The sequence below is a fragment of the Microcebus murinus genome, chromosome 21 (genome assembly GCF_040939455.1).
Source record: "Microcebus murinus isolate Inina chromosome 21, M.murinus_Inina_mat1.0, whole genome shotgun sequence".
NCBI lineage: Eukaryota > Metazoa > Chordata > Mammalia > Primates > Cheirogaleidae > Microcebus > Microcebus murinus.
The window spans coordinates 38,328,600-38,355,585 of record NC_134124.1 but is presented as its reverse complement, the minus strand read 5'-3'; the positions used below and the strand labels follow the sequence as shown (position 1 = coordinate 38,355,585).

The window sequence follows — 26,986 nt, the reverse complement described above, 5'->3', positions numbered from 1 at the left end:
TAGACTTCTAACATGATTGTTGGCGCTAAGGATCATTGATCTGAACAATTTATTTGAACATTTTATTGCATTATTTTAATGAGATAGAGCACAATTTGGAGCTTTGGACTGGGAATCAAGAAACCTGATTTCTAGCTCAAACTCTGGTGCTAATTATCTGGGTAATGCTTTGGGCAAATCATTTCATTCCTCTGGAATCCATTTTCCTTAATGAAAAATTAAAGAGTTTGAATATGTTAATCTCCCAGTATTAAGTTTTGTGAGTCTGTGATTTCCCCAGTCCATAAATTTTCTTTAGTATAATCACAAAACTGGTAAATTGCTTGTTTTACATAGACTAAGCCTGAGTGCAGCTCTGTGGCTATGAGCTCACTGTAGGACCCTTGTGGATTCACCAGCAAGAGGATATGTTACTAAGAAATCTCCAGATAATGGATCTTTTTTGAAAAATTAATTGATAAAATCTGAAAACTGAAGAAGATACATGTTTTAGAGGTTTAGGATTTCCCACAACATGGATATATGTTGATTGATAATGTAGCCCATGGTATTTTCTTATGCTAGAAACCAACTTACTGGAGAATTTCAGATATTCCATGCAACGACAAGTTAACATAGTTTAGGTGGGACATCTCTTTGGTTCAAAGTTACAGTGGTTTGAAAAGTGTTTAGTTGATCCCCAGAAAGTGGTTAGACAGGTTAGGCTCTTCTTCAGGTATTAGAGGCAAGTTAACTTTTGAAGGGATAAAACAAGAAGTGGTTAGTTGGTTTTATTTTGGAGACTTTTAGTTTACTATGGGGCATTATCTGTTCCACATGAAAGTGGCTATTATACTGTCGCCTGGTTATCAGTCAGATATGACAAGGAAATAGTAACTCAGGATTAGAACATAAATAAGAATACAATATAGAGAATTTCCATTTAACTTTAATTACAGGCATATTATTCAGTATCTCAATATTAGAACCAAAAGGACTGTAAGGATTACCCTATTTTGCAGAAAGCCTTCTTCTGATTTTAGAGATGAGAAATGTGGACCCAAAGAGTTAATACAAGTTTGTGGCTGAGACCGGATAAGAACCTAAAACCTAGGCTTTCTGGCTCCAGTGTCAACGTTCATTAATACTACTTCAGGGTCAAGGAGACTTTTTAAAAAAATTATCAAATATACATCTACTGGAGCTATTGGATTCGAGTTAACATCATTTTATTATTGATTTATTTTTCTTTAAATAAAAAATTAATTGTGTTTGGAAAATGGTGCTTTTTGAAAATCTGAACAAAATTATAGTTTTTGATTAAAGGAGAGTGACTTTTGCCTTTCAAAAAAATAACACAGACAGGTGCAGTGATGTGTACCTGTAGTCTCAGGCACTCAGGAGGCTGAGAACAGGAAGATCACTTGAGCCCAGGAGTTTGAGACCAGCCTGGGCAACATAGCAAGAGCCTATCTCAAAAATAATGATAATAATAAATAAAAATGTTAAATAATTTTTAAATGACACACACAAATGCATTGAATATGCCTTCCTTTGTTTCTTCATATGGGAACAGCCGGCATACTGTGATAGCTGTGGTGGAATTTACATCTGTGGGATACAGGAATATTTGTTCTTCTCAAAGGCATGTGTCCCATTGGCACACCATTCCTCCAGTGTTGTCTTCCCTGTGACTATGAAGACACCCTGAACTGATGCAACCACCACCAAGCCAACTTTAATTGCACTAGGAAAAGGCAGACATTCTTTTGGGGAGGGGGAGAAATGAGCTTAGGTAGTCTTTCTGGTTGTTAGCAATTATCTGGCTCCCTTTGGAGCATCATCGGGAAACTTAAGTCTTGTCGGAACAAGAAGAAAATAGATGCTGTTATCAGTTCATTAGGTTTCTAAACTCCTTCTTGAGTGATACATGTGACACAAATGTGGCAAGCAGCTGTTCTTTCATCACTCTCATCATCAATAAAAATAAACATGTGTTTTAATGCCAACTAGGGATTCTGTGCTAGGATCTGGGGACGTAAAGATGTATAAGCTCTCAGGGAACTCATAACCCTTTAGTTGAGTAGCACTTACAGCATTAAATGAAGTAACTTTGAATGGTGATATAGCAAACAAAAAAGTACTATACATACAACTCTATACCAACACTAATATAGCTTATTTTACACAAAAGAAAAAAAAAAGCAATGAAAGCAATTTTAAAGGTCCAAATTCAATCTAGAGAATAAATTTCAAATTTATAGCCAAATGAAGATGAAGGTTTTCATTAGCTTTCAAGAATAATGCAACACAGCAGTGTGTGGCAGCTCACGCCTATAATCCTAGTACTTTGGGAGGCTACTTTGGGAGGATTGCTTGAGGCCAGGAGTTCAAGACCAGCCTCGGCAAGAGTGAGACCCTATCTCTACAAAAAATAGAAAAATTAGCTGGTCATGGTGGTGCATGCCTATATTCCCAGCTACTTGGGAGGCCGAGGCAGTAGGATCACTTGATCCCAGGCATTTGAGATTGCAATGCACTATGATCATACCACTGCCCTCTAGCCCTGGAGACAGAGCAAGACCCTGTCTGAAAATAATAATAATGATAAAAATTCAACACAAAAATATTTAATATTCTATATCATGAAACTATTTTATGTAAATCATTCTAACACTGAATAATGGTAAAAAAAATTATATAGATATAACACTATGACTTTATTAGCTCTTGGTTTTCAGGCCTTCTCCTACTTTTTGTTATTGAATCATTCACAGCTTTTATTGATCTAATTGCCTTCTCCTAAATGTACTAAAATTTGGACAGTTTCTTGGCTGAGTAATTATTCTGATTCTTTTAGGCAAATACAGTTTCTATAAAGTAATATTAAAGATTAAGTATTGAAGAATAGCCTTCTCAACTACTAAACTGTCAATTTTTTTAATGTGTCACGAACCAGGATAGATAGAGTTAAATAAGTGTGCCATCCTCCTCATTATATAATCCACTCCTCATTATCCCCATTATTTCTCCTGCTGAGGGTGTGGTATTGTACACACAGCCACATCCATACCCATGTGCTCCGAAGTCCAAGGAGAGATGCCCTTCTTCTCAACATCTGTGTTGCACAAAGCTCTACATCTCTCAACAGAAGGAGTTGAGTTTGCTTTTGCACATAGTGCATAAAGAAGGTGGTCTTTGACTACTTCTCCTCACTCTGTAAAATTAGCAACGACTGTCCTTCAAGGGGGCTCTTCATGAGATGGAGGGCAGTAGACTTCTATATTGACGTGCAAAGTGCTGATAACCCATTGTTATAAGAAGCACCCTGGCAAGGTCTAAAGCTCCAAGATCTTATAATGTAATTTACCAGCTTGCTATTTTATGTATCTCATTATAATATCCTTCTGATTTTGATATTATAAAGGGTAGGATGCTAGGGACTCTTAAGGCCTTGAAGATAGGGATATACATATACATATCAAAACTCTTATAAATTTTCTGGTGATCACATACTGTCCACTGATAGCAACAACTTTATTTAAGCAAATATATTATTTCTGATAGCAGTGCTTGCTAATTGACCTTCGAAGTTAAGTAAACTAAAAGATCACTCTTTTATGTGTATTTGAGTAATTTTAAATATAGTTAAATGTGAACTCATTCCGGGTAGAAACCTTGGCTTACTAATGTATTTACCTCCTAAGCCTAGGATAGTACCTTGCGCTTAGTATGTATTTGATGAATGGGTGAGTGAATAGATGGATATAGATAAAATAAAATTAATAAGCTTTTTCACTCCTCAGAATAAAACAGATGCATAATTAGATACAGATGAGATTGGCTCAGTTTGTTTTCACCTATTTTAATGTCCATGTGAGCAAGCTGTTTCTTAAGTGACCTAGCACTACAAGATGATAGGACAAAATATTATCATTAACATAAAACATGAGTAAACAATCCCCATGTGTAACTATTTTGTTAGTAACTTGGCATGTTCTGTGTGTTGATTGTTTGTACATGCTGTCAAGAGTTTAAACAACAATTATTCAGCCTGCTATATGGCAGGCTCTGTGTTTATGAAAATTGTGATTTTTGTTTAGTGACTATTTTTGAACTCTGTAAGAACACATCCTTCTTTTTCATCATTGTATCCCTAGCACCTAGCTCAAGGCTTGCCGATATTATATTGGCAATAAATATTTGTTTAACAAACAAATGAAATACAATGAGTAAGGAGATTTTTGCCTTCAGGTAAAAAATAGTCTAGTAGAAGAAGAAATGATAGGTTGTGGAAGGAACTGTAAAAGAGTAGGTGTTATCAGATTCTGGTGCTACAGAATAATTAACTGTTAAAAATATGTAACTTACAGAGTAGCTAAAGCACAGTATTAGAACTGTTAGAGGATCGGTACCTGGCAGATATGCAAGTTGAATGGTGTCTCAGCAAAAAGAGAATAGAAATAACAGTAGGTGAAGAATCCAGAAGTTAGTTGCTTTAGGATAGTTGGAAAGACTGGATCTGTATATTACCCAAATTGTAAAAGAGACTGGTATAGAACTGGAGAACCAGGTAATACTATTGGTCTGAGAAACAAAACTCAGAAGATCCCCAGACAGAGCTATGTGGCATGGATGAGCTGCATCATAAGTGAGAGAATGTGGACCCAAGAGGAAACTGGACCTTGAGAGACTTCCCACTCCACACATGCCATATATTGAAAAATAAATAACTCAGTTATTCATTGATACTCCTTGAAAGAGTTAACATATTTCCCCTGAAGTCACCTAATACTCTATTCCTGTGGTGCCTGATTTATTATAAGACGTGATTTAGACACTTCTAAGTGTAGAAGTTGGTGAAGACGTGAGCGTTAGAGGCCTCACACCCACATTCTAGTTGGTTCTAGGCTTGGCCTTGTCACTACCTAGCCATTTAACCTGGAGAATTTACTTGTCATTTGAGGACCTTGTTTTCTCATCTTATTAACAGAGCATTAGACTCAACTCTAATATAGTGTGCTTTTGCCAATTTTATCATTCTTGTCGTCCAGTGCAATCTGAAAAACATTTTAATGAACTTCTCCATTTTAACAAAGTTGACGGGACTTTGGAGTCTGAGGGCAGGAATGAGGTGGTGGTGGGGAATTGGGTGAGATACTGCCCCTTCGTGGGAAATGAGGTTGACGTTTGCTTTTTAGACTCAAACCCATTTGAGGATGTTGACTGGAAGTATCTATAGGTAGAATGAAACTTCAGTTTTTGTTTTGTTTTATTAAAAAGAAGGAAAATGTTCTTGACTTTAATAATTGATTTTGATCTGTCTTAAGTTCCACCAAGAATCTTCGATTCAATCACATCCTTAAATAGTATGTCATTGTGTCTGGATTACTTTGTAATATAAGTAAATTTTCAAGCATTGAGAGGGAAAGAGAAACTCATTTATTGGAAATTTAAGTTGAATACAGAGAAAACTGATTCTCGCAACTATATTTACCTCAGCCATTTGGACTGCTAAGAAACTTGCTTTTAACTTGGATTGTCTTAATAAAAATTTTGGGAAGCTTAAAATAACAATGTAATTGCCCAACTCTACACTTCATCCTGCGCTATTCAGACCCAGTAAGCATTTCCCTGTCAAGCTCTTGCTGCATGATTGAGGGGGAAACTTTTAATAGTCCCCTTGAAGAATAGTTATTCAACATAGACTAACCATGTATACACACATATAGTTGGGGTATATATCTCACTTGGGGTATATCAGGATAAGTGTAAATCAGAGAATTATTGCCATCTGATATACTGCCCTATGGGGGGCATCTTTTAAAATCCACAAGTCACTGCAGTTCTCTTAGGCCACTCATGTGACAAGACTTGCTCCCACATCAGCAGTTTGGCACAGCTAATGTTTCTCTTTGCCAAAAAGGGCAAAGGCCCTGAGCAAGAAGCTGGCTTTTTCCTGGTTACAAAACTGACCACAATTCCTCACCAGCCTAACAGGGTAAGTCTGTTTTTTTCTGGTAATGCAATTCTTCTCAAAGAGAACTCCATTTTTTCATTATGACATAGCATTTGTCATTTAAACATCAGCTGATGTTCAAACATCAACTGATGCCACATAGCTGCATTTGCTATTGATTGATAAACTGAAGTTAGGCTCTATCTTTATTCTCTCAACTGTTTAATTTTATAGAATCTGGATAGCAGTCAGTATCATTTGGGACCTCATAAAGTAGTAGAATACTACCTGAGGAATATGACATTTTGATAGCATGCTGATATAAAATTTAAAATATGGATATGTATTTGAATTCCCAAGTTTTCTTCAGATGATTTAATTAGAGATTCAACCAAGGATGGATACCCAAGGATAATTTTTTCTACATAAACTTATCAGGTATTTCATAACCCAGAGATTTAAAGTTTTCCACTTAAGAAACAATTGGTATGTATTTTACCGCAATAAAAAAAGCAAGTGAATATTGAACAGGCTTTACCCTGATAATTCTAAGTACTGTACAGTTCACATCCTCACAGGACACTGAACATGTGGGTCACTGGCGAGACAGTGTGGCAATATTTTCCTTGTAATGTACCAAGTCTTGCCAAAGCAGTGAACAACATTATGACACAACATTTTGTCACAGCTGGCTCCCAAGGGGACAGTGCCAGCCAATTCAGCCCTAGTCCTTTCTGTGTTTATTACCACCTTTCCCAAATATTTGGAAACTAATGTCTTGACTCATTGGTGTATTCACAAGTTCTATTACCTCAAGTTTTTTTCTTTTAAGGGATTGATGTTTTGCAAGATATAGACAAAATGTCAGTGTGAATTACAGCAAATCCCTATTCCATGCTGTTATGGGTGAAACTCTGGGAGATTCTCCTATTGACCCAGAGAGTGATTCCTTCACTGATATACTGTCTGCAAGCACGTCACAAGGTAAAGTCTATTCCAGGTACAACTACTGGGGATTTGGGGCATTTATGTAAGGGTAAAATTGCTCTTATGATTTGTTTTCCAAGTGATACTTGTTTTAATACTATCATGTGTATACTCCAGTGTTTTAATGCTTAGTTCACTGCTATAGTGTTTGCTTAAAAACATGTTCAGAGCATTAAAAAAAGAAAACTAACCTAATCCCTATTTTATCTCTGTGCTTGGCTCCCATTTCCTGAATTTTAAGCATTAAGGTATATTTATATCCAAAAACAATCCTATTCATTTTTATTTCCTGAGTTTGCATATGTTTCCCAAAAATATGTAAAGGCTTTTTAGAATACTGGAAGGGTACTTTTTCACCTTTTCATCTTGTGTATTAGATATCTCTCATAGCAGTTTTATTCCTCTTGAAATAGTCTCAGCACTTTTCTGTTCTACTTGGAAATCTAGATATTTGTATGTGCGTTTTAACTCTCACAAAGAATTATAAACTCCCAGAGTATAGGACCAGGTTATATTCTGTTTTAGATTTCTTAGGATACCTCCTAGAATAGCACCTAATGCATTATAGAAGAATAGATTGTTAGGACCTTGAAAAATATCTATTCTAGGCATCTCGTTTTGCACATAAAGAAAATGAGGTCCCTAAAAGTATAAATGCCTATTGCGTGTTAAATAAATGATTGACTGTTACTTCTATTCGGATAAATCAGTTTCAAACATTTACTGCATTTTCAACATTTCTTTCTTGCATTGTAAAATATAAGTTCTTCATTTCTATAGCTCCTTCTACTGGAGTTTCTTAGCACAGCTTCTTCTGTTTTATATTGTTTCATATTTACTTTTATATTTTTATTTGTTTTATTTTTCTTTTCTCATACACTCCATGTAAAAATAGATTGTGTTAAACAGTGTGATTCATATTTTAAAATATAAGTGCTAAAGCATTAAAATTAAGTCACTTAATTGCTTTGCATTTTAACCTTTTAATATTCCCAGAAACCTGAAATTTGAATATATTAGTCACAATTTTTAAAACATCAAGCTTTTTAGAAATGAAAAAGAAAATGTTTTCTGATACTGTTTTATTTTATTACGATCATTTGACTCAATGCATATTTCTATCATCTGAGCTTCTTAAATATAAGCCTAGTTTTATTATGTTCTATAAAATCGCTCTTATTCTGTTTTTCTGTAAGCCATAAAAATTATTGCTGTCTTTCTTTAGTTATCAATTCAGCCTGCCTCAGGGCAGAATGTCCTGGTTATAGTGTGAAATAGTTCTTAAGTCAAAATTTGATAGTTTTGTCTGTTTGAAAAGAATATGTCTAGAATGCAGTACAACAAATATTTTAGATTAACCAGGGGGCAAGTACTGTTAATGGTAAGGGATGGTTATGTGATTCAAGTAAGTTTTCATTCTGTGCTAATCTCAATTTATATGCTTTGAATTTGGACTGAGTTTAATTTTTTTGAGTCTCAAATTCCTCCAAAAGGATGATCCAGTACTTTTCTTCTTATTTAATACAGTACAGAATAGAATTATTATATTAGCAGTTAAAACATTGTATTTTTTTACCAGCAATTTAGCCCTTGTCTTGTATGGTCTCTGGCTACTTCTTATTCATGTTGTTTTTCTGTTAATAATGTGAGTTCCTAAAAGGCCAAAGACCTATGATTATTATTTCTATTGTATTTTGTAGATGACCATTAAATACTTACTCTTCCCCTGCCAAAACAAATAGACAAACCTGAAAATAAATTAGGTATATGATCACCGTTAGCTATCTGAGGCCAGCAGACGTAAAACACTATGCAGATTAGGTATTTGGCCTAGGAACAGTAGTCAGTTAAGTGCCCCTTTTTCCTCATCATAGGCAAAATGGAATTGGGGTTGCTGCAAGTATCTGGGTGCTGCTATTGAAGAAAAAGTGGCACGTTTAGCATTAATGACCCAAATGTCATATTCATTAGATTAATAAAATCTCCATTATGCTTAACCACTATGCCCAAAGAGGACTTTCACCCTTTTTCCTAGGCTCCATTATTACTGTGACCCCTTTATATTATTCTCTTTTCTTTTTTCATTAAGAGCTCCTCAAGCAACCCCAAGTAACCTCATGCTGGCTCTGAAACCATTTCCACTAGTAAAATTTGGCAAGACTGAAGGGAAGCTTATACAAACTCAGGCTGAATATGCCTCCTGCTTTTAGTGCCAGATTTAGTCCTGTGTGAATTTTATAATTCTAAGTTGTTGCACCAGAGCATTGAAAGATGATGACACATTTGTCCTTTGGAGCTGATTGAGCAATGGAAATATGCCTTAGAGACATGATAAATGCTGCAATAGACAATCCCTTGAAACTAGAATCTCTCCTGAGATAGGAGTGAGTGAGTGAGTGAGTGCATGCCGTTTTTATTGAGGGATCCTTAAACTGTGTCTACATGACTCTAGGCAACTATATACCCAGAAACATTTACATAATTGACCAAAGTTTGTACCTTTCCAGAAGTTTAAAGGGACCCATGTAGCACCAGGGAATATAAGAAACAGTCCTATCTTTTCCACATATTCCCCAAGTTTTCTCTCTGATCCTCTGTTTCCACATATATTAACAGAAAATAGAGGATTAATGTGAGGGTTAAATGACACAATATTTGTGAAAGCAAATCTAAAGCCCTATACGGAGTTCATTGTTTTAGCCAGTGGTGGATAGAATAGAAGGTTCTGATATAATATCCTAAATTTGAAGCACTTTATAGAATATGGAAAAACAAAAGCTGCAGAATTCTTTATGGGACTAAAATAAGTGGCAGTAACATAAATGAAATGAGGCTTCTACATAATCTGCCATGAGGCTTTTGAGAAGGAAATGATCAAACTTAGAGGAAGCATCTTTGTACCTGATTTTTTTAAATGGAGAAACTACCACACTTTTATTAATATTTGTCTATGATGAAATTGAATTTCCAAAAGTTGAAATCATTTTTGGGGCCTAAGTGAGAGTGATGATTACATGTTTTCTTATCAGAGACATTGAAAAGCCATCTTAGATTATAGTGTTCTCTATAAGATGAAGTGAAAGTCCAGAACAGATTTGAGTTACTGACACAGCTCTGAATTTCATAATCTCATGTGTAATATCAATTCAGGCCCTTTTTATTGTGTTTTACTATTGTCCATATTAATTTTTTTCCTTAGTATGGCTATGGTTTTATCATTTATTTTTTATTTAACTCTAACCTTTCTTGATCACCAGGATGTAGTAGATTTGGTAGATTTCTGGACTCTGTAAAAGTCTGTACTTTTTTACCCAAAAACTGTTGTTTGTCTTGTACTTCCTTCCATGTTATAAATTATAGGTAACACCCCAAATAAATGTCGTTTATAGTAGACGCTCACAAGGAAACACAGGTTTTTAAGCCCCTTTTTCACCTGGCATCCCTGATGAATGCACCTTGGCTTGAAATCTACCTAACAGCAATTATCCTTTTAAACTGCTAGTTGCAATGTAAAACATGGGTCATTAAATGAAAAACAAGTTTTATACCTCTGATAGAGGTTGTCATAGGTTACTGTTTCTGTCAGCATTCTCACTTAGAACTTTATTAGGATGACTCTGGGGAAATTCTAAAATCATTATAGCTCTTTGTTAGGTGCATATTCTTTGAGTCAGAGGAAATCTGAACAAAGTAAATTTCTTCATTTTCTTAACAGAATTGACATAGAGCTTCTGTTATGTTAGCTTCCTTTGGACACACTTAAAATAGGCACTAGAGGCTGTCCAGTAAATGTCTCACGTCCCTCTACTGGTGCTGAATATTTGTGAAAATATGGATGATAATGAATTGGACTCATTTGAATGGAACTAAGTTTCTATAAACTACCAGGTTTTGTTTGTAAATGTGGTTTTGCACCTATAACTAATTTAGAGACAAAGAAATTGCACATGGAACTGATAGCAACTGCAATCCAACTCTTATAACCCCCAAATTAAGATCACATAGCTATTTGAGTACACAGTGTTTTAGACCCATGTAATTTTTATTTGAGCAAAGGATTGCCAACAGGAGATCGAGGTTCCCACAAATAGTGAATGGCACTTGTGGCTAACACTATAAAGCAGATTTAAAACAGTCAACTGTCAGTTACCTACAGGCGAATTATCCCTCATTACCTCGTGACAGGTTTCTGAATGGCCTTCTAGCTGACCGTCTCAATGAGAAACTCTGCCATCCAATGCAAACTGCCAGATAAACAGTCCTAAAAAGCCTGTCTTTATTATCAGCTCTCTGCTATTTATTGAGTGCCCACTGTTTATACTAGGCCTCGTAGTGAACACTGTGAAGTCTAGACACCTTTCCCTGGCTTTTTCCAGCTCTTTATAATCTGGTTCTTATTTATGTATTTTACCTTATTTCCTGCATCCCAGCATTGGCCTGCCCTGCTTTATTCAAACTAATCTCTTTGTCCCAAGAATAAGCCATACTTACTCTTGCCTCCAAGCCTGTGAAGTCCTGGAATGCCTTTCCTAATTCTTCCACCTTTTTAAATCCTCTCTATCATTCAAGGTCAGGTTGAATGAAGCAGCTTCACTGTACGATGCATTGTCTGAGCACAGTGCTGTTAATGTCTCTCCTTCTGCTCTAAACCAAAAATGTGTTCAGAATCTCTCTCTTTTTCCTTTTCCACTGCTGCCCACCTGGTCCAAGGCACCATCTTTGCCTGGATACTAGTGTCTCGACAGGTTTCTCAGCTTCCGTCCTTTCCTTCCAACAGCCTAGTAGTCTTAACCATTCATCCAGAGGGATCATGTCCAAACGTAAGCCAGATGTGTCACTCCACCCACAACCCTGCAGCGCCTCCCTGTGCCACTGGTAACAAAGCCCGAATCTGCCCTGCACCCTCCTGCCCCACCCCAGCCGACCTGTCTGATTCCCTCTCCTCTCCTTCTGTCTCCTCCACTCACTCTGCTCCAGCCTCGCTGGCCTCCTTGCTGTTCCTCCAACATTCCAGACCCACCCTTGCCTTCCTGCACCTGCCCCAGACCCTGTTCCTGCCTGCAGCCTTTTCCTCTGACATCCTCTCAGCTAGCCCTGTCAGCTCCTCCTCATCTTTGCTTAAATCTTACTTTCTAATGAGGACTGCCTTGACCATCCTATTGGATTATCTGTCCTCTTCACTGTCCTCCCCTCCTGCTTTACAATTTCCTATTTCAAAAGCAGTCATCATCTTCTAACATACCGTATAATTTATTGATGGATTATATTTATTGTTTGTTGTCTGCTTCATCCCTCAAGACTGTTATATTAACCCCATGAAGGAAGAGATCTTTGTCTAGTTTGCTTATTACCCACTGATATATTTATTCCAAGTACCTAGAGTGCTAGGTGAATTGCAGTGTTCTTTAATAATTTATTAAATGAAAGACTCTAACATTTATGGTTTCTGTCACAGAATTTAGCCCTTAATTAGAGATTGTCTAGTATTATTTTCTGTTTTATATATTCCCTAAGCAAAATTATATAGTCACTGGGGGAAAGACCCATGTTTTATTCTCTATTGCACAAATGCCTAACACATAAAAAGTATCTGATAAGTTCTTATAGACTTATTTATACCAAACTGATCTCCTCCTCTACCCTAGCAAGCTCCTGAGGTCAGGAACTAGAATATGTTTAGTAAATAAAAACCAAAATTTTAGTGTATGTTAAATATTATTCTAAAACCAATGTTAATGTAAATAAACCAATAAAATTGGATATGCTATAAACCAGATACAAATATGTGTTAAATAATCTATTATTTAGAGTTATTTGCACCATGTCCTTCGGTTAGTTTGAATATCATTCAGATATTAATTTTAATGTCATTTGTTCTTGAATTACCCAAATCCCTGGTTTCTTCTATAAGTCTGCCTATCTTTTTTTTTAAGAGACAAGAGTCTTGCTATGTCCCCCAGGTGGAATGCAGTGGTACAATTACAGCTCACTGCAGCCTTGAACTCCTGAGTTTAAGTAATCTTTTCCTACCTCAGCCTCCCGAGTAGCTGGGACTATAGATGCATGCTCCCACACCTGGCTATTTTTTAAAATTTTTTTGTGGAGACAGGGTCTCATTATGTAGCCCAGACTGGTCTCAAACCCCTGGCTTCAAGTGGTCCTCCCATGTTGGCCTCCCAAAGTGTTGGGATTATAAGAGCCATCTCAACCCGCCATCCTCCCACCTTTTGATACTCCCAGTATTCATTTGAGCCTCTGAAAAACTTACTTGCTAGCGATGCTTTTAAAAAATAACTTATTTGATTAAGTAACTGATTATCTAATATATAAAACACTTAGAACATTCGTTGGCTGATATGTAATAGATGCCTGACATGTTAGTTCTGTCTTCTCACCCTTAAAATGGAAGTTACCACTTTGGGATAATATAGATTTTCAGTATCCATGCTATCTAAGGTTTTCTATTCCCATGGTTAGTCAAGTTGGATTTATTGCTTACTCTTTTACAGTCTTTTCCTTAGTATTTTTAAAGAATATGTAGATACTACCTGATATGTACATGTTATTAACCATAGTTCCAGAAGAAAGAAACCAAAGTTCAATTACTTGTTTTGGCAAAGAGCCAATGGCAAAACTAAGTAACAAAACAGGAGTTCTAATATTTTTCACATGTTGCAGACATGTGAATACCATGTTTCCCCTTACATCTTTTAATTAAGTCACATCTTTGGGAAAAAGTAAAATATTCTTACTTTATTATTATTATTATTTTGTTTACATCAAACACATATGTTACACTTTACCTAAAACCTGACCTTTAGTTTAGTAATTAAAATTATGTTTACTTAGTGGACTAAAATATGATGCTAATAAGAGCCAAAAGCATGTTTGATGTTAAGATGGCCAGATTTACAAAGAAATCTTTGCCATTTACAAAGAAATATCTTTGCCATTTATACAACCACATCTCTAGCCACAATTACCTAAGATACAAACAGTTGACCTGGGAGAAACCAATCCAAGTTTCAAGTATATGTCCTATATAAAATTTGATCATCTTTGATAGTATATCAAAGTATGTATCATATAGCATATGTGATATTATATCAAGTATATCATATATTATATTTGATATTATATATTTGATATAGTATATTTGATAGTATATCAAAGTATATATAGTATATCAAATTTAGCTATTGTTTCTTAAGCAGTGTCGGGTAACATAAGGTCCATGTCGATGATAGGGACGAGTACCTTTTCCTTGGGTTATCAACATCAATGACCTTCCAAAACATAATTCAAAACCCATCTCTACCAGAAAGCTATCCTTCATTATTTCAGAAATGGTTAGTCTTTTTTTTTCCACATTTCTAGAGCACTTGTTTCCTATGTCACTAGTTTGGTTTCTGTATTTCCTTCTACTACTAAACATCTTTCATCTTTGTAAGCTTCTCAAGGTTAAGAACTATAATATTTTGTATTAATATTTCTTGTGAGGCTGAAAAACACCTGGCACATAATATTAGGTGGTTGGTTATCTTGATTTGAGATGTTTGTGGTTTTATATTACTGATTGAGCATTTACCAAGCTTAAGATATAGAGAAAGGAAAATGCCAAAGAAAACTAAAACAAAGAAAGGTTTGGGGAAGAGAAACACTATAGTAAAATATAATGGTAACTCTTTTAAGAAGCATGGTTTATAAAACAGGTTGTTGATACAAAGAAAAGTTAAATAATTGTGTAAAATTGGTAGCTAGAATGGATTTAACCCACTGACTTTATTTCATTTAAATGGAATGTCTCAAAAGACAACTCCACTGATTGAATTACATTAGCATCTCAAACACAAGACTCCTGAGGTAAGCATTAGTATTTGGAAAAACATTTTCTGCATTATTTAAAAATATGGCATCCTTGTAAAGCAGAAGAGGCCTACATACAAGCCAAATATATCAGTTCTTTTCAGATTGGCTTCTTTCACGTAATCATGTGCATTTAAGTTTCCTTCATGTCTTTTCATAGCTTGATAGTTCATTTCTTTTTAGCACTCAGTAATATTCCATTGTCTGGATGAACCACAGTTTATCCATTCATCTACTCATGGATGTCTTGGTTGCTTCCAACTTTCATAAAGCTATAAACGCCTGTGTGCAGGTTTTTATGTGGACATAAGTTTTCAGTTAATTTGGGTAAATACCAAAAAGTGTGATTGCTAGATTGTATGGTAAGAGTATGTTTAGTTTTATAAGAAACTGCCAAACTGTCTTCCAAAGTGGCTATCCTATTTTGCATTCCCGTCAGCAATTATGTCTGTTGCTCCACATCCTCACCAGCATTTGGTGGTATTAGTGTTTTGGATTTTGGCCCCTCTAATAAGTATGTAGTGGTATCTCATTGTTTTTTTTTTGTTTGTTTGTTTGGGGTTTTTTTGAGACAGAGTCTCACTTTGTTGCCCAGGCTAGAGTGAGTGCCATGGCATCAGCCTAGCTCACAGCAACCTCAATCTCCTGGGCTCAAGCAATCTGCCTGCCTCAGCCTCCCAAGTAGCTGGGACTACAGGCATGCGCCACCATGCCCGGCTAATTTTTCTATATATATTTGTTGGCCAATTAATTTCTTTCTATTTATAGTAGAGATGGGGTCTCGCTCTTGCTCAGGCTGGTTTCGAACTCCTGACCTTGAGCAATCCACCCGCCTTGGCCTCCCAGAGTGCTAGGATTACAGGTGTGAGCCACCGCGCCTGGCCAGTATCTTACTGTTTTAATCTGCAGTGCTCTGATGACATTTGATGTTGAAAATCTTTTTGTATGCTTACATGCTATCTCTGTGTCTTCCTTGGTGAGATGTCTGTTCAGTTTTTTTGCCCATTTTTAAATCAAGTTGTTCATTTTCTTATCAAGTTTTAAGTGTTCTTTATAGATTTCGGGTAACAGTCCTTTATCAGATGTGTTTTTGCACATATTTTCTCCCAGTCTGTGGCTTACCTTCTCACTCTCTTGATGTAGTTTTGTATAGAGCAGAAATTTTTGATTTTAATAAAATCCAGCTAATTAATTCTTTCTTTCATGGTTCATGCCTTTGGTGTTTTTTTTCCTAAAAAGTTATCACCATATCTAACTCCTACATTACCTCAAGGAGTTTTATAGTTTTGCATTTTACATTTAGATCTATGACCCATTTTGAGTTAATTTTTATGAAGGGAGTGGGGTCTGTGTCTAAATTCATTTTTTTGCTTGTGGATGTCCAGTTGTTCAGCACCATTTGTTGAAAAGACTGTCTTTGCTTCATTGTGTTGGCCTTGTTCCTTTGTCAAAGATCATTTGACTGCATTTATGTGGGCCTGTCTCTGGGCTCTCTACTCTGTTGCTTTGATCTGTTTGTCTACTCTTTTGTCAATACACATCATCTTAATTACTGTAGCTCTTTCTAGTAAGGCTTGAAGTCAGGTCTTGGCAGTACTCTGACTTTGCTCTTCATCACTATTGAGTTGGCTATTCTGGGTCTTTTGATTCTTCTTATAAACTTCAGAATCAGTTTAACAATATTCACAAAATAACTTGCTGGGATTTTGATTGGGATTACAGGAAATCTATAGATCGAGTTGGGATGAACTGATATCTTGGCAATATTGAGTCTTCCTATCTACGAACATGGAACATTTCTTTGTTTATTCAGTTTGATGTCTTTCATTACAGTTTTGTAGTTTTTCTCATATTAATTTTTTATATATTTTGTTAGATATGCCTAAATGTTTCATTTGGGAAGCATGCTAATGTAGTGGTCATGGGATTTTAATTTCAAATTCCACTCGCTCATTGGTGGTATATAGGAAAACAATTCACTTACATATTAGCCTTGCACCCTGCCACCTTGCTATAATCACTTAATATCTCCAGGGGATTTTTTTGTATGTTCTTTCAAATTTTTAAGGTAGATCATCATGTCATTTGCAAACAAAGACAGTTTTATTTCTACCTTCCCAATCTGTATCCATTTTGTTTCCTTTTCTTATCTTACTACATTAGCTAAGACTATTAGTATGATGTTGAAAACCAATCATGAGAGGGGATGTCCTTGCCTTGTTCCTGATCTTAGTGAGAGAGCTTGAGTTTCTCATTATTATGATGTTAGCTATAGGTTTTTGGTAGATGTTCTTTGTCAAGCTGAGGAGTTTTCCTTCTGTTCCCAATTTGCTGAGAGTTTTTTTTTTTTTTTTTATCATAAATGGGTGTTGGATTTTGCCAAATTCTTGTCCTGTATCTATTGATGTGATCATGTGACTTTTCTTTAGCCTATTGATGCAATGGAGTACATCCATTAATTTTCTAATATTGAACCAGCCTTGCATACTTAGGATAAATCTCACTTGACCATGGTGTATCATTCTTTTACTATATTGTTAGATTCAATTTGCTAATGCATTGTTAAGGATCTTTGCATCTATGTTCATGAGAGATACTGATCTATAGTTTTTTTTCTTATAATATCTGTTTTGTTTCAGTTTAAGGTAATGCTGGCCTCACAGAATGAGTTAGGAAGTATTCCCTCTGCTTTTATATTCTGAAAAATATTGTAGAGAATTGGTATAATTTCTTCCTTAAATGTTTCCTAGAATTTACCAGTGAACCCCTCTTGGTCTGATGGTTTCTGTTTTGGAAGGTTATTAATTATTAATTCAATTTCTTTCATAAATATAGGCCTATTCAATTTGTGTATTTCCTCTTGTTTAAGTTTTGATGGATTGTGTCTTTCAAGGATGAGTTCATTTCATTTAGGTTATTGAATTTGTGAGAATAGAGTTATTCAGAGTATTCCTTTATTATCCTCTAACATCCATGAGATCTGTAGTGATATCCCCTCTTTCATTTCTAAATAAGCTCCATTCTTCATTTGCTGTTGGTATGCACTAGGCAAAGTAGGAATTTCAACTTAACCAGAGACACTGTTCAGCAGATTTAGCCTTAGTCATGATTATTAATAGATTATTATAACACCTCCTTTAGAAATACATAAAGGTAGTTTTAGCAGAAGAACCAATATTGAGCTAGTGTGACATAATGAATATCTGCTGAGGAAGCAGAGATGGTGAGTATGAATGAGAACACGGTGCTGTTGTGTGATACTAAGGACTAGCTTAAGCAAGCTATCTAAACAAGACGTGGCCCACACAGGAGAAAACAAACTGTAAAAAGCATTAATGAGCATGTTCTCCTCTAAAGATGATGATATACCCTTTGTTGATCTGAATTTGAAAATTTGCTATGAAGCCTTCTGGCTTATTATAAAGAAATGTGCATAAACAGATACACAGTGGAATATTTTGACCTCTTCCAAAGCTATCAATGGGAAATCAAACCACAGAAACATTGAATTTGGTTTTTAATATAGTTTAAGTAGACAAAAGAACGAAAATATATTTTCTTATGTTGAAGAAGCAAACAACACACCAAAAAATTTATGTCTAATCCTTTTCTTAATTCACAGTGTCCAAAATAAGGGGTTCTGTATTCAGAGAAACTACAACAGAATATAAACCCCAGCTTTTGTACTTATTAGTTGTATAACCTTGGGCAAATCATTTAGCTCTTTTATGTCTAATTTTTAAAATCTGTTAGGTGATAATAATAATTGCATATAACCCATAGGACTATTTTTAATTAGTGCTTAAAAACTATTAGTTATTATTATTAAATTGGTACTTCTGCTAATGGGTTCTAGAGCCTTTTTTCTCCTTTACTATAAACAAACCCTGTATACTACATGAAGAAAAAGGAATGAATTCGTAGAAGTTATTTTTTAAATCTTGAGTCAAAAGGACAGCAATCTCTTGGTCAAGTATCAAAATTATTTTCTGATTTTCCTTCATTTTACTTGAAATGACATTAAAATTTTCTCTACTTTTCCAGATAATTGCATGATAATTCCTTTTAAGAGGACTGGGACACACACACAAGGAATAGATTTACTTCCTCAGGTGAAATCATGGAAAAGTATCACAATGAAAAGATATTTAATTTTTTCTTAATTTTTACTTTTTTTTATTTTTTTATTTTTTTTATTTTGGCATTAATTTTTACTTTTATCAAAGTAAGACTTGTGCATAGTTTTAAAAGTCAGATACTACAAAGCTTTCGATGAAGAGCAGAGATCCTCAGTCCCTATTCCTACTCCTCAGTCCTACTCCTCAAAGGCAATGCTTTTAACTCTTTCAGACAGGCAATGCTTTTAACTCTTCATATCTTTAGAATAACATGCTTGCACTACTTTTAAAATTGTATTCATTGCCCATTGACTTCCCACCGTAGGAGATGAGGACTTAGCCTTTTTACCACCACACTCCCTTTCGCAAAACACGCATTTCTCCTTCCCCTCATCTTCACAATGTTGTTGCTTGTAGTTCGAGGTGAAATCGGTTGTCTTTGCTCACCTTGTAAAAACTTTGAAAGTACTGCTTGTAGTGGAGCCAAGCAGCACGCTACGTGCTATTTCCTGTCCTGTATACGTATTTGTTCTTCTGGAGTTAATGTTTTTTTCACATAGTAATGGCTCCTTTTTGTTGTTCCTTGTGTATGTAACTCATCACTAATTCATCCTTGAACTCTCTGACAGTTAATAAAAACTCCTCTCAAAGTGGTCAGATATATCAGGTATTCTGCTTTCTCAGGTGACCCCACCTGGCATTCTTCTTCTTCTTCCTGCTGATGCCTTCTCTCTAGGCCACTCTATATCTGTTGTCCTGGGACTTCCTTTCACCTCTCTCTCTTCTGTGTTTAGATTTGTTTCCTGGATCTCATATTTTCCCTTTGTTTGTTCTGGTAGAGAACTCTAGGAAAGAGTACAGGGAAGGTAACCTTATATTTCTGAATATGTCTTTATTCTACTGTCATACTTAATTGATGGTTTGGCTGAGTATAAAATTCTAAGTTGGAAACTATTTTTTTCTCTGGATTTTGAAAAAAAAAATTGTTCTATTGATTTTCTAGCTTCCAGTGTTACTATTGAGAAGTCCAATGTCATTCTGATTTCTGATACTTTAAATGGAACTTTTTCCCCCTGTCTGGAAGCAGATAGTCTCTATACATAGGGCATTCGTCTTCACAATGATTACTTTCTATGTGGTTTAAGAAATCCTTTCTCTCTTGGAGTTTGTTGTTGTTTCAACTATCATAAATCCTTGGCTTTAGACTTTCTAAAGTTAAGGAAACACTGAGGGACAACTTAAGAATACTTCTCAAGTATATATGGTAAAGGGTAAATGTGCAGAGGATGATAACTATCTGTTTAGGAAATGGAAAAAAAGATAGTTGCAAACTTCAAATAGGTTGTATCGTCATTTCACAAACTATATTCCATCAGATACTAACCTCCTCAAATGTTGCATGCTGTGCCTTCCCACTTCTGTATCTTCTTGGGAATGGTTAGCATATTAGCCTAAGAAGTCTCACAGTAAACCTATTTAACCTCACTTAATCTAGCATTTCCTAAATTTACTTCACCATCAGATTTTTTTTCTTTTTAATTATTTTTAAAGGAACATCATTAACATATGTACAGAACATTTGGGGAAATGCCAGATAAGACATAGACTTTCCTGGCTACAGAAGAGCAATTAAGCGTTGGAATGAGTAACCAGAGGAACTGTGGACTCTCCTTTTCGGGAGGTCTTTAAAACAGGACATCTGTTTTAGGCGTGGTCCTATTTGAACAATAGGACTTTGTTGGCGTTTCTTCCTCTTCCTGTCCCCTAGTGGTAGTGGTGAAGGCTTTTAGCCCACCTTTTATAGGACTGTAGTACTCTGGTTACTAATGTGAACAAAAATTACCACTAATAATAATTATTATATTTACTGAAAACTTATTAAGTATCTAGCCCAGTGCTACTTGCACTTATTAAATTAAATTGTCTAAATTAATTAAATTAAATCTAATGAGATTATCTAATTTAATCCTGACAATTCTGTGACATAGGCAATATTAATAGTGCAGATAATTAGGTAAATTAATAATATTAATATTGGGGATAAAAAGAGATCACAAAATTGCCAACTGGTAGGGTAGGAGTTAAACCCAGAACATCTAACACAAGACTGTTCTCATCCTTCTTTACTGTTAATATTCAGAACAGCAACCTGCAAAAGACAAAGAAAATATGTATATCTGTATTTATCATGTAAAAACTCAGACCAATCCCATGCTCCCTTTATTAGACTGTTCAGGACTGTTTCCTAAACCTTTTGATTAATACTGAGTTTAATATTTTTGTTAGAAATAAATTCTGTTCCGGATTTATTTCTCCTGCATTGTATTCTGTTAAAATTTGCCATCTGGTAGATGGTTTCTTACATGAGACTTTTTTCCTTCATAAATTTGATGTCATTCATAAACATTAATTAAGGCCAAAAATATTAGGTCTGTGAAAATTGGCATACGTTAAAAGTGCCTTTTCCAACATATTTCCACGTAGCAACAACTCGACAGTGCAGCGCTGAGAACGCCAGGCCGGGAGACAGGCGGGCTGGCTCGCCTTCCCTCAGCCGCCGACTCCCGGATGTCTGTGGACGAATCACTGTGCCTCATTTTCTTCATCTGTCAAATGAGGAACTTAGATGACCTCACGAAGGCCTTTTCTGCTCTAATATTTCTGTATGTTTTTCGTCTCCGGTGTCAGCTATCCTGATGGGAGAGGAATTCGAAATTCCTGAGTCAGTTGATGCTGCAGAGTGATCTGCGTAAATCAGTCAGGAGGGGCTGGATAAACAGGTCAGAACTGTAGTTGTGAGCACCATGACGTTAAACTGACACAAATGAGAAGAGATTGAAAAATCAGTGGTTGAGTGCCTCTACGTCATTTCCAACAGCTACTAAGTGCTAGAGAGCCAGTGAAAGGGTTTTCAGGTGCATCCTCTTGTTGCCCATCTTTACACATTTCTCTGATAAAACTTGCCCTCGCAGCTTCATGGTATATCTCAGCCCCCCTGCCACTGGGCACATCACAGGTGTTCAGTGAAGATTTGTTGAAATTAATTGTTGGTTAATACAGAACTGGAAGGTCAGGAAGAGATGTGTTTTCCCAACCGGTGTTCAGTTTAGAAAAGCACATGTGTGGGCTGTGGAGCTTCAGAGCATCTGGGTCAGCACCAGCTCTGCTGCTTGGTGACCGTGTGCTCTGAGGCAAGTTACGCACTTCCGGGTCTGTGCCTCGGTTTCCTCTTCTTTAAGGTAAATTATAAGTATACCTACTTCTTGGGCTGTTGTGACGATTAAATGGTACAACCCAAGCAGAGTATTTGGCAGAATATATAGCAAAAATTTAGGATTCTGTTAATATTAGCTAATGTAAATACTAAGGGATGTAGCATTTCCCCAGTTATTCTAATAATAGTTTTTTCTTCTTCTTCATAAAGAAGACAACATCAAACCCCAAAGACATATAGTTCTGGGGCTTGATTTTATAATTTAGCAACTTTTCTGATCTGCTTACATACTCCCAAATAATGCCTATCAGATTAAAGAAATTATTTTTGCATGAAATTGGTTGTATTTTTGTTTGAAATACATTATACTTTGGAATATTATGAAAAAAGTCTATTCATTGACTGTAATAGAGTTTAAAGCCAGGTTTGAAGGTCTTAGATAAATGGCACAAATCCATGTCCTTGCTTACTAGGTCTGCCTAAAGACTTCCGCTTGCTTGAAACACACTAAAGGTTGTGAAATTGATGGATATACCCTGATGCAACACAACTCTAAGTCACCCAGCTGGAGAGTTGAGACACTTACTTGTTCCTGAGAAGGGCTGTTGTTCATTCAAATATTTTGTTCATTTGTTCTTTCATGGGTAATTGCACGAAGTAACAAAAAACACCTACTCAACTTACAGCTTGGCAGAAACAGTAGCTTATGTTTTCTAGAGACAAAATTAGAAGCAGGCTTCCTGGACCCATCTCTAAGTCAAAATAAAATAAAACTTCTAGGGAACCACTGTCTCCCAGTAACTGTGGTCCATGTAGTGATGTTGTTTAGGTCAAGGTGTCCCAGAATAAAAGCAGAGGGGGAAGGGAGAAGGGAAAGTGTGTGTTTGGGTAATGTTTTCATAGAGGAAAGAGGCAAGCTGTATTTCTTACTTTGTCCTTTCTACTTAGAAAAACAAGAAAATCCTATAAGCCCCTAATCTTCCTCCTATAATCAACAAGAGAGAGAAAACTGAGTATACATTGTTGAGGGTGGGGGGTGTAGCTTAGATTGTATTTTATTTATAATATTGAAGACTAACATCTTTTGGGGGAACTTAAGTCTTAGCAAAACTAAACTGTTGAGAAAGTACCTTTGTTTTGCCATCTTTGACAGCAAAATGAAAACTCATTCTCCCCTTCTCCATAAAATATGATTATTCAAATGGTGAGAATTTAGTAAAAAACAACTGTACATAAAGACTAAAAGGAAAATGAAATATTAAGATGCTGTCCCTTTGCTCCAAACTAGAAATCAAATGGCAGAGATACCTATCCAAATAATTGTATCCAAGTTAAAGGAGAGATACAAAGTGCTGTGGGAATACAGAGAATGAAGAATATTTTTAAGTAGGAGGAGTCATGGAGAAAGTGGCATTTGGACTGGATTTGAAAGACAAGTAGGCTTGTAATGTGAAGAGATGAGAGGTAAGAAGAAGATGCAGCAGCTGCAGGAAACTGCATGAACAGAGAGGAGCAGACCAGAAGATGCAGGGCAAATAATATGACATGCCCAACTGCAGGATATGCCAAGAATAGGAATGAGGTCTGAGATAACCTCTGAAAAAGTAAGAGCGGTGTCGGGGGGTTTGAATGCCAAGCTAAAACAGTTTGATTTATTGTATAGTTCAGTGTTTTTCTGGCTTTTCCACCAATATGCCCTTAATAGTAGAGGACAATAAAATGTAGCATTCCTCCCTGGAGCACAGGGGCTGTTTAGGGCCATGAAACTATTCTGTCTAATACTGTGGTGGCAGGTGCATGGCATTATGCATTTGTCAAAACCCATAGAACTTACATGCCAAGAGTGAACCCAAATGTAAACTATGGATTTTAGTTAGTGACAGTGTGTCAGTATTGGTTCATCAGTTGTAACAAGTACACCGCACTAGTGTAGATGTTACTGATAGAAGAAATTACGCGTGGATGGTAGAGGAAGGGAGGCATATATGGGAACTGTAATTTCTGCTCAATTTTTATGCAAACCTAAAACTGTTCTTTAAAAAAAGAGCCATCCTAGGCCGGGCGCTGTGGCTCACGCCTGTAATCCTAGCTCTTGGGAGGCCGAGGCGGGCGGATTGCTCAAGGTCAGGAGTTCAAAACCAGCCTGAGCAAGAGCGAGACCCCGTCTCTACTATAAATAGAAATAAATTAATTGGCCAACTGATATATATATATATAAAAAATTAGCCGGGCATGGTAGCGCATGCCTGTAGTCCCAGCTACTCGGGAGGCTGAGGCAGAAGGATCACTCAAGCCCAGGAGTTTGAGGTTGCTGTGAGCTAGGCTGACGCCACGGCACTCACTCTAGCCTGGACAACAAAGTGAGACTCTGTCTCAAAAAAAAACAAAAAAAAAAAAAGAGCCATCCAAAATTTTAGCAACAAAATATGCTGCAGATACAAATTTTTTTTTTAGGAATTTTGTGTTACACCTCAAAAATCACATAAACTTTTCATTGTATTCCTTAACACATAAATGACTATTTTATCTTTACAATTTTCCCCCAAACTTCTCAAGACAATAGATGAACCCTACAGATATGATTCTTGTATTAAGAAGCATGGCTTCAATTGGCAGGGGTGATTGAAGTTGTATATTAAAGATGAAACAAAACAGTGAGATTGGCCTCTATCAAAAAATCCCAAAACAACAAATGCTGGCAAGGATGCAGAGAGACAAGAACACTCTTATGCTGTTGGTGGGACTGCAAATTAGTGCAACCTCTGTGGAAAAGAATTTGGAGATAACCTCACAGAGCTAAAAATAGAAATACCATTCAATCCAGCAATAGCACTATTAGGCATCTACCCAAAGGAGCAAAAGACATTCTCAAATGTTTATGGCAACACAATTCACTATTGCAAAGATATGGAAACAACCTAAGTGCCTGTCAATTCGTGAGTGGATGATTAAAATTCGGTATATATATATAATGGAATATTACTCAATTATAAGAAACGACAGTGATCTAGCACTTCTTTTATTTTCCTGGATTGAGCTTGAGCCCGTTATCCAAAGTGAGGTAACACAAGATTGGAAGAATAGGTTTCACTTGTACTCACCATCAAATTGGTACTGACTAACACTATGGTGCTTACAAGATAGTACTGTTCTCCAGGGATGGGGGGTTGGGGGAGTAAATTCACAACTGTAGGACATGGTTAGCGTTGTGGAGGGGAAGGGCAGCCCTCTAACACCCGCTAGGGAGAGGCAATGATATAAAATGTAACTAAAATGTTTGTACCCTCATAGTATTCTGAAATAAAAGAAAAAAATTAAACCAGTACAATGATGAGCAACCAATTTCTCCTGCAACCCAGATATTTTTTCATCCTTATTTTCATTTCCCAGTATTCATACAGTGGTATATTCACTACTTTTAACTCACTTAGTCAGCCTTCATTTTGTATGTGGAAGACTTTGCAATTGTCATAGTGAGAAATAGTTGATAAAACCACTTTTGTGGATATTACAGTCTAGACAAGAGAAATATACTTTAATATGAAAGTAAGTTATACCAAGATGAAAACAGAGGTGAAAATTAAGCCTGCTGAGGAGATAGACAAAATAAATGGAGGGACCTGGGCTTGGTAGGTCTAGATGAATCTTTAAACAACAGGCACAGTTGGATGGGTGCCCCTATCGTTAGGAGCACAGACGTTTTTCTGGATGTCATTGAGGCCCAGTATGACCTTTACTCTGTCATCAATACACATTCCTCTTTTTGGTGTGCAGTGTTTACACTACAACACGGATACTTTAAGGCTGTTTGGGCACTTGTTCATGTAGATACTCAGACATGTGGACCCAAATGGTGCCTAAGGAGTCCTCTTGAAACCACGGGAGCACAGTCACAGGACTAGTGTCCTTGTTCGTGTTTCCCAGGCATTTTGTTTTTCCTCTGAAGACCATGACTGAAATCTTTAATCTCACGCAAGAGTTAGTCACTGAGAACAGATTTCTTAGCTCTCTGCTTGCTGGGGACAAGCGAGCGTCCTGTTCCCAGAGAGCCCTAGGAGCGTGGTCCTCCCTCCACAGGTGACAGAGTAAAAAGAATATATACAGGTTAGGGTTTCTGGGTCAATCTTGAATTTGCATCTTCTACTTTCTAGCTAGTGGACCTTGGGCAAGTCACTGTACCCACATCCTAGCTTACTTAACTGCAAAGTCAGGAAAATATCTCAGATTACATGGAATAAAAGGTAGGATGTGCCGAGCACATGAGAGGTGCTCGAATAAGTATCAGCTTGTTCCCCTCCTTCCCCCTGCCCGTGTACTAAAATTTCACAGCCAACTCATGTGTTCATCCATTTATTGAGTATTTAATATATATGTAATGAGCACCTGCTATGAGGCAAACCCTTTGTTAGCTGGTGGTGACATGAGTGCAAGTGAGACAGGTGAGCCCATGACTTCAGGAGCCCTAGAGCGTCAGGGCAGTTCACCCTGTGTCTCCGCTGTCAGTTCCCACCACTGTTTTTGGCCAAAGAGTTAATGTTTAAAATACTTGGTGACTGCTTTTTTGGCACCACTTTGAATAATGACTGGTTTCAGGTACACTGAGTCAGACAAGTACTTATTGCATAAAGTTTTAAAGTCTACACACTCAGTGGCTCACAAGTTCACATTAAGTACTTAGAACCAAAACTGGTCAGGGTTTTGTTGCACTTACTGTGACAACAGATCATATTTAGAAAAATGCATGTGGCATGTATCATCTTGGGCAGACAATTCATGAAACTGGTTATTCTGTGCCTTTAGAATCCACGTAAATGTTTTTCCCTTTGTCTTTTATACGTTTTCTTGTTTCCATCTCTGTTTTAT

At 36.4% G+C, this 26,986-nt stretch overlaps 1 protein-coding gene across 8 annotated transcripts in view; it reads left to right on the top strand.

The window, feature by feature from the left end:
- The window catches only part of PPARG (peroxisome proliferator activated receptor gamma), a 128,867-nt gene that overhangs the window by 51,808 nt on the left and 50,073 nt on the right, over window positions 1-26,986 (top strand). For 4 of the 8 annotated variants that reach the window (XM_075996322.1, XM_012785269.3, XM_012785266.2 and 1 more), the window contains one exon: window positions 6,771-6,922. The exons of the other annotated variants lie outside the window; for them this stretch is intronic. In XM_075996322.1, coding sequence (XP_075852437.1) covers window positions 6,841-6,922 — 82 coding nt within the window. In that variant the 5' untranslated portion in view covers window positions 6,771-6,840. The remainder of the gene's footprint in view (window positions 1-6,770; window positions 6,923-26,986) is intronic. 8 annotated transcript variants of the gene reach the window in all.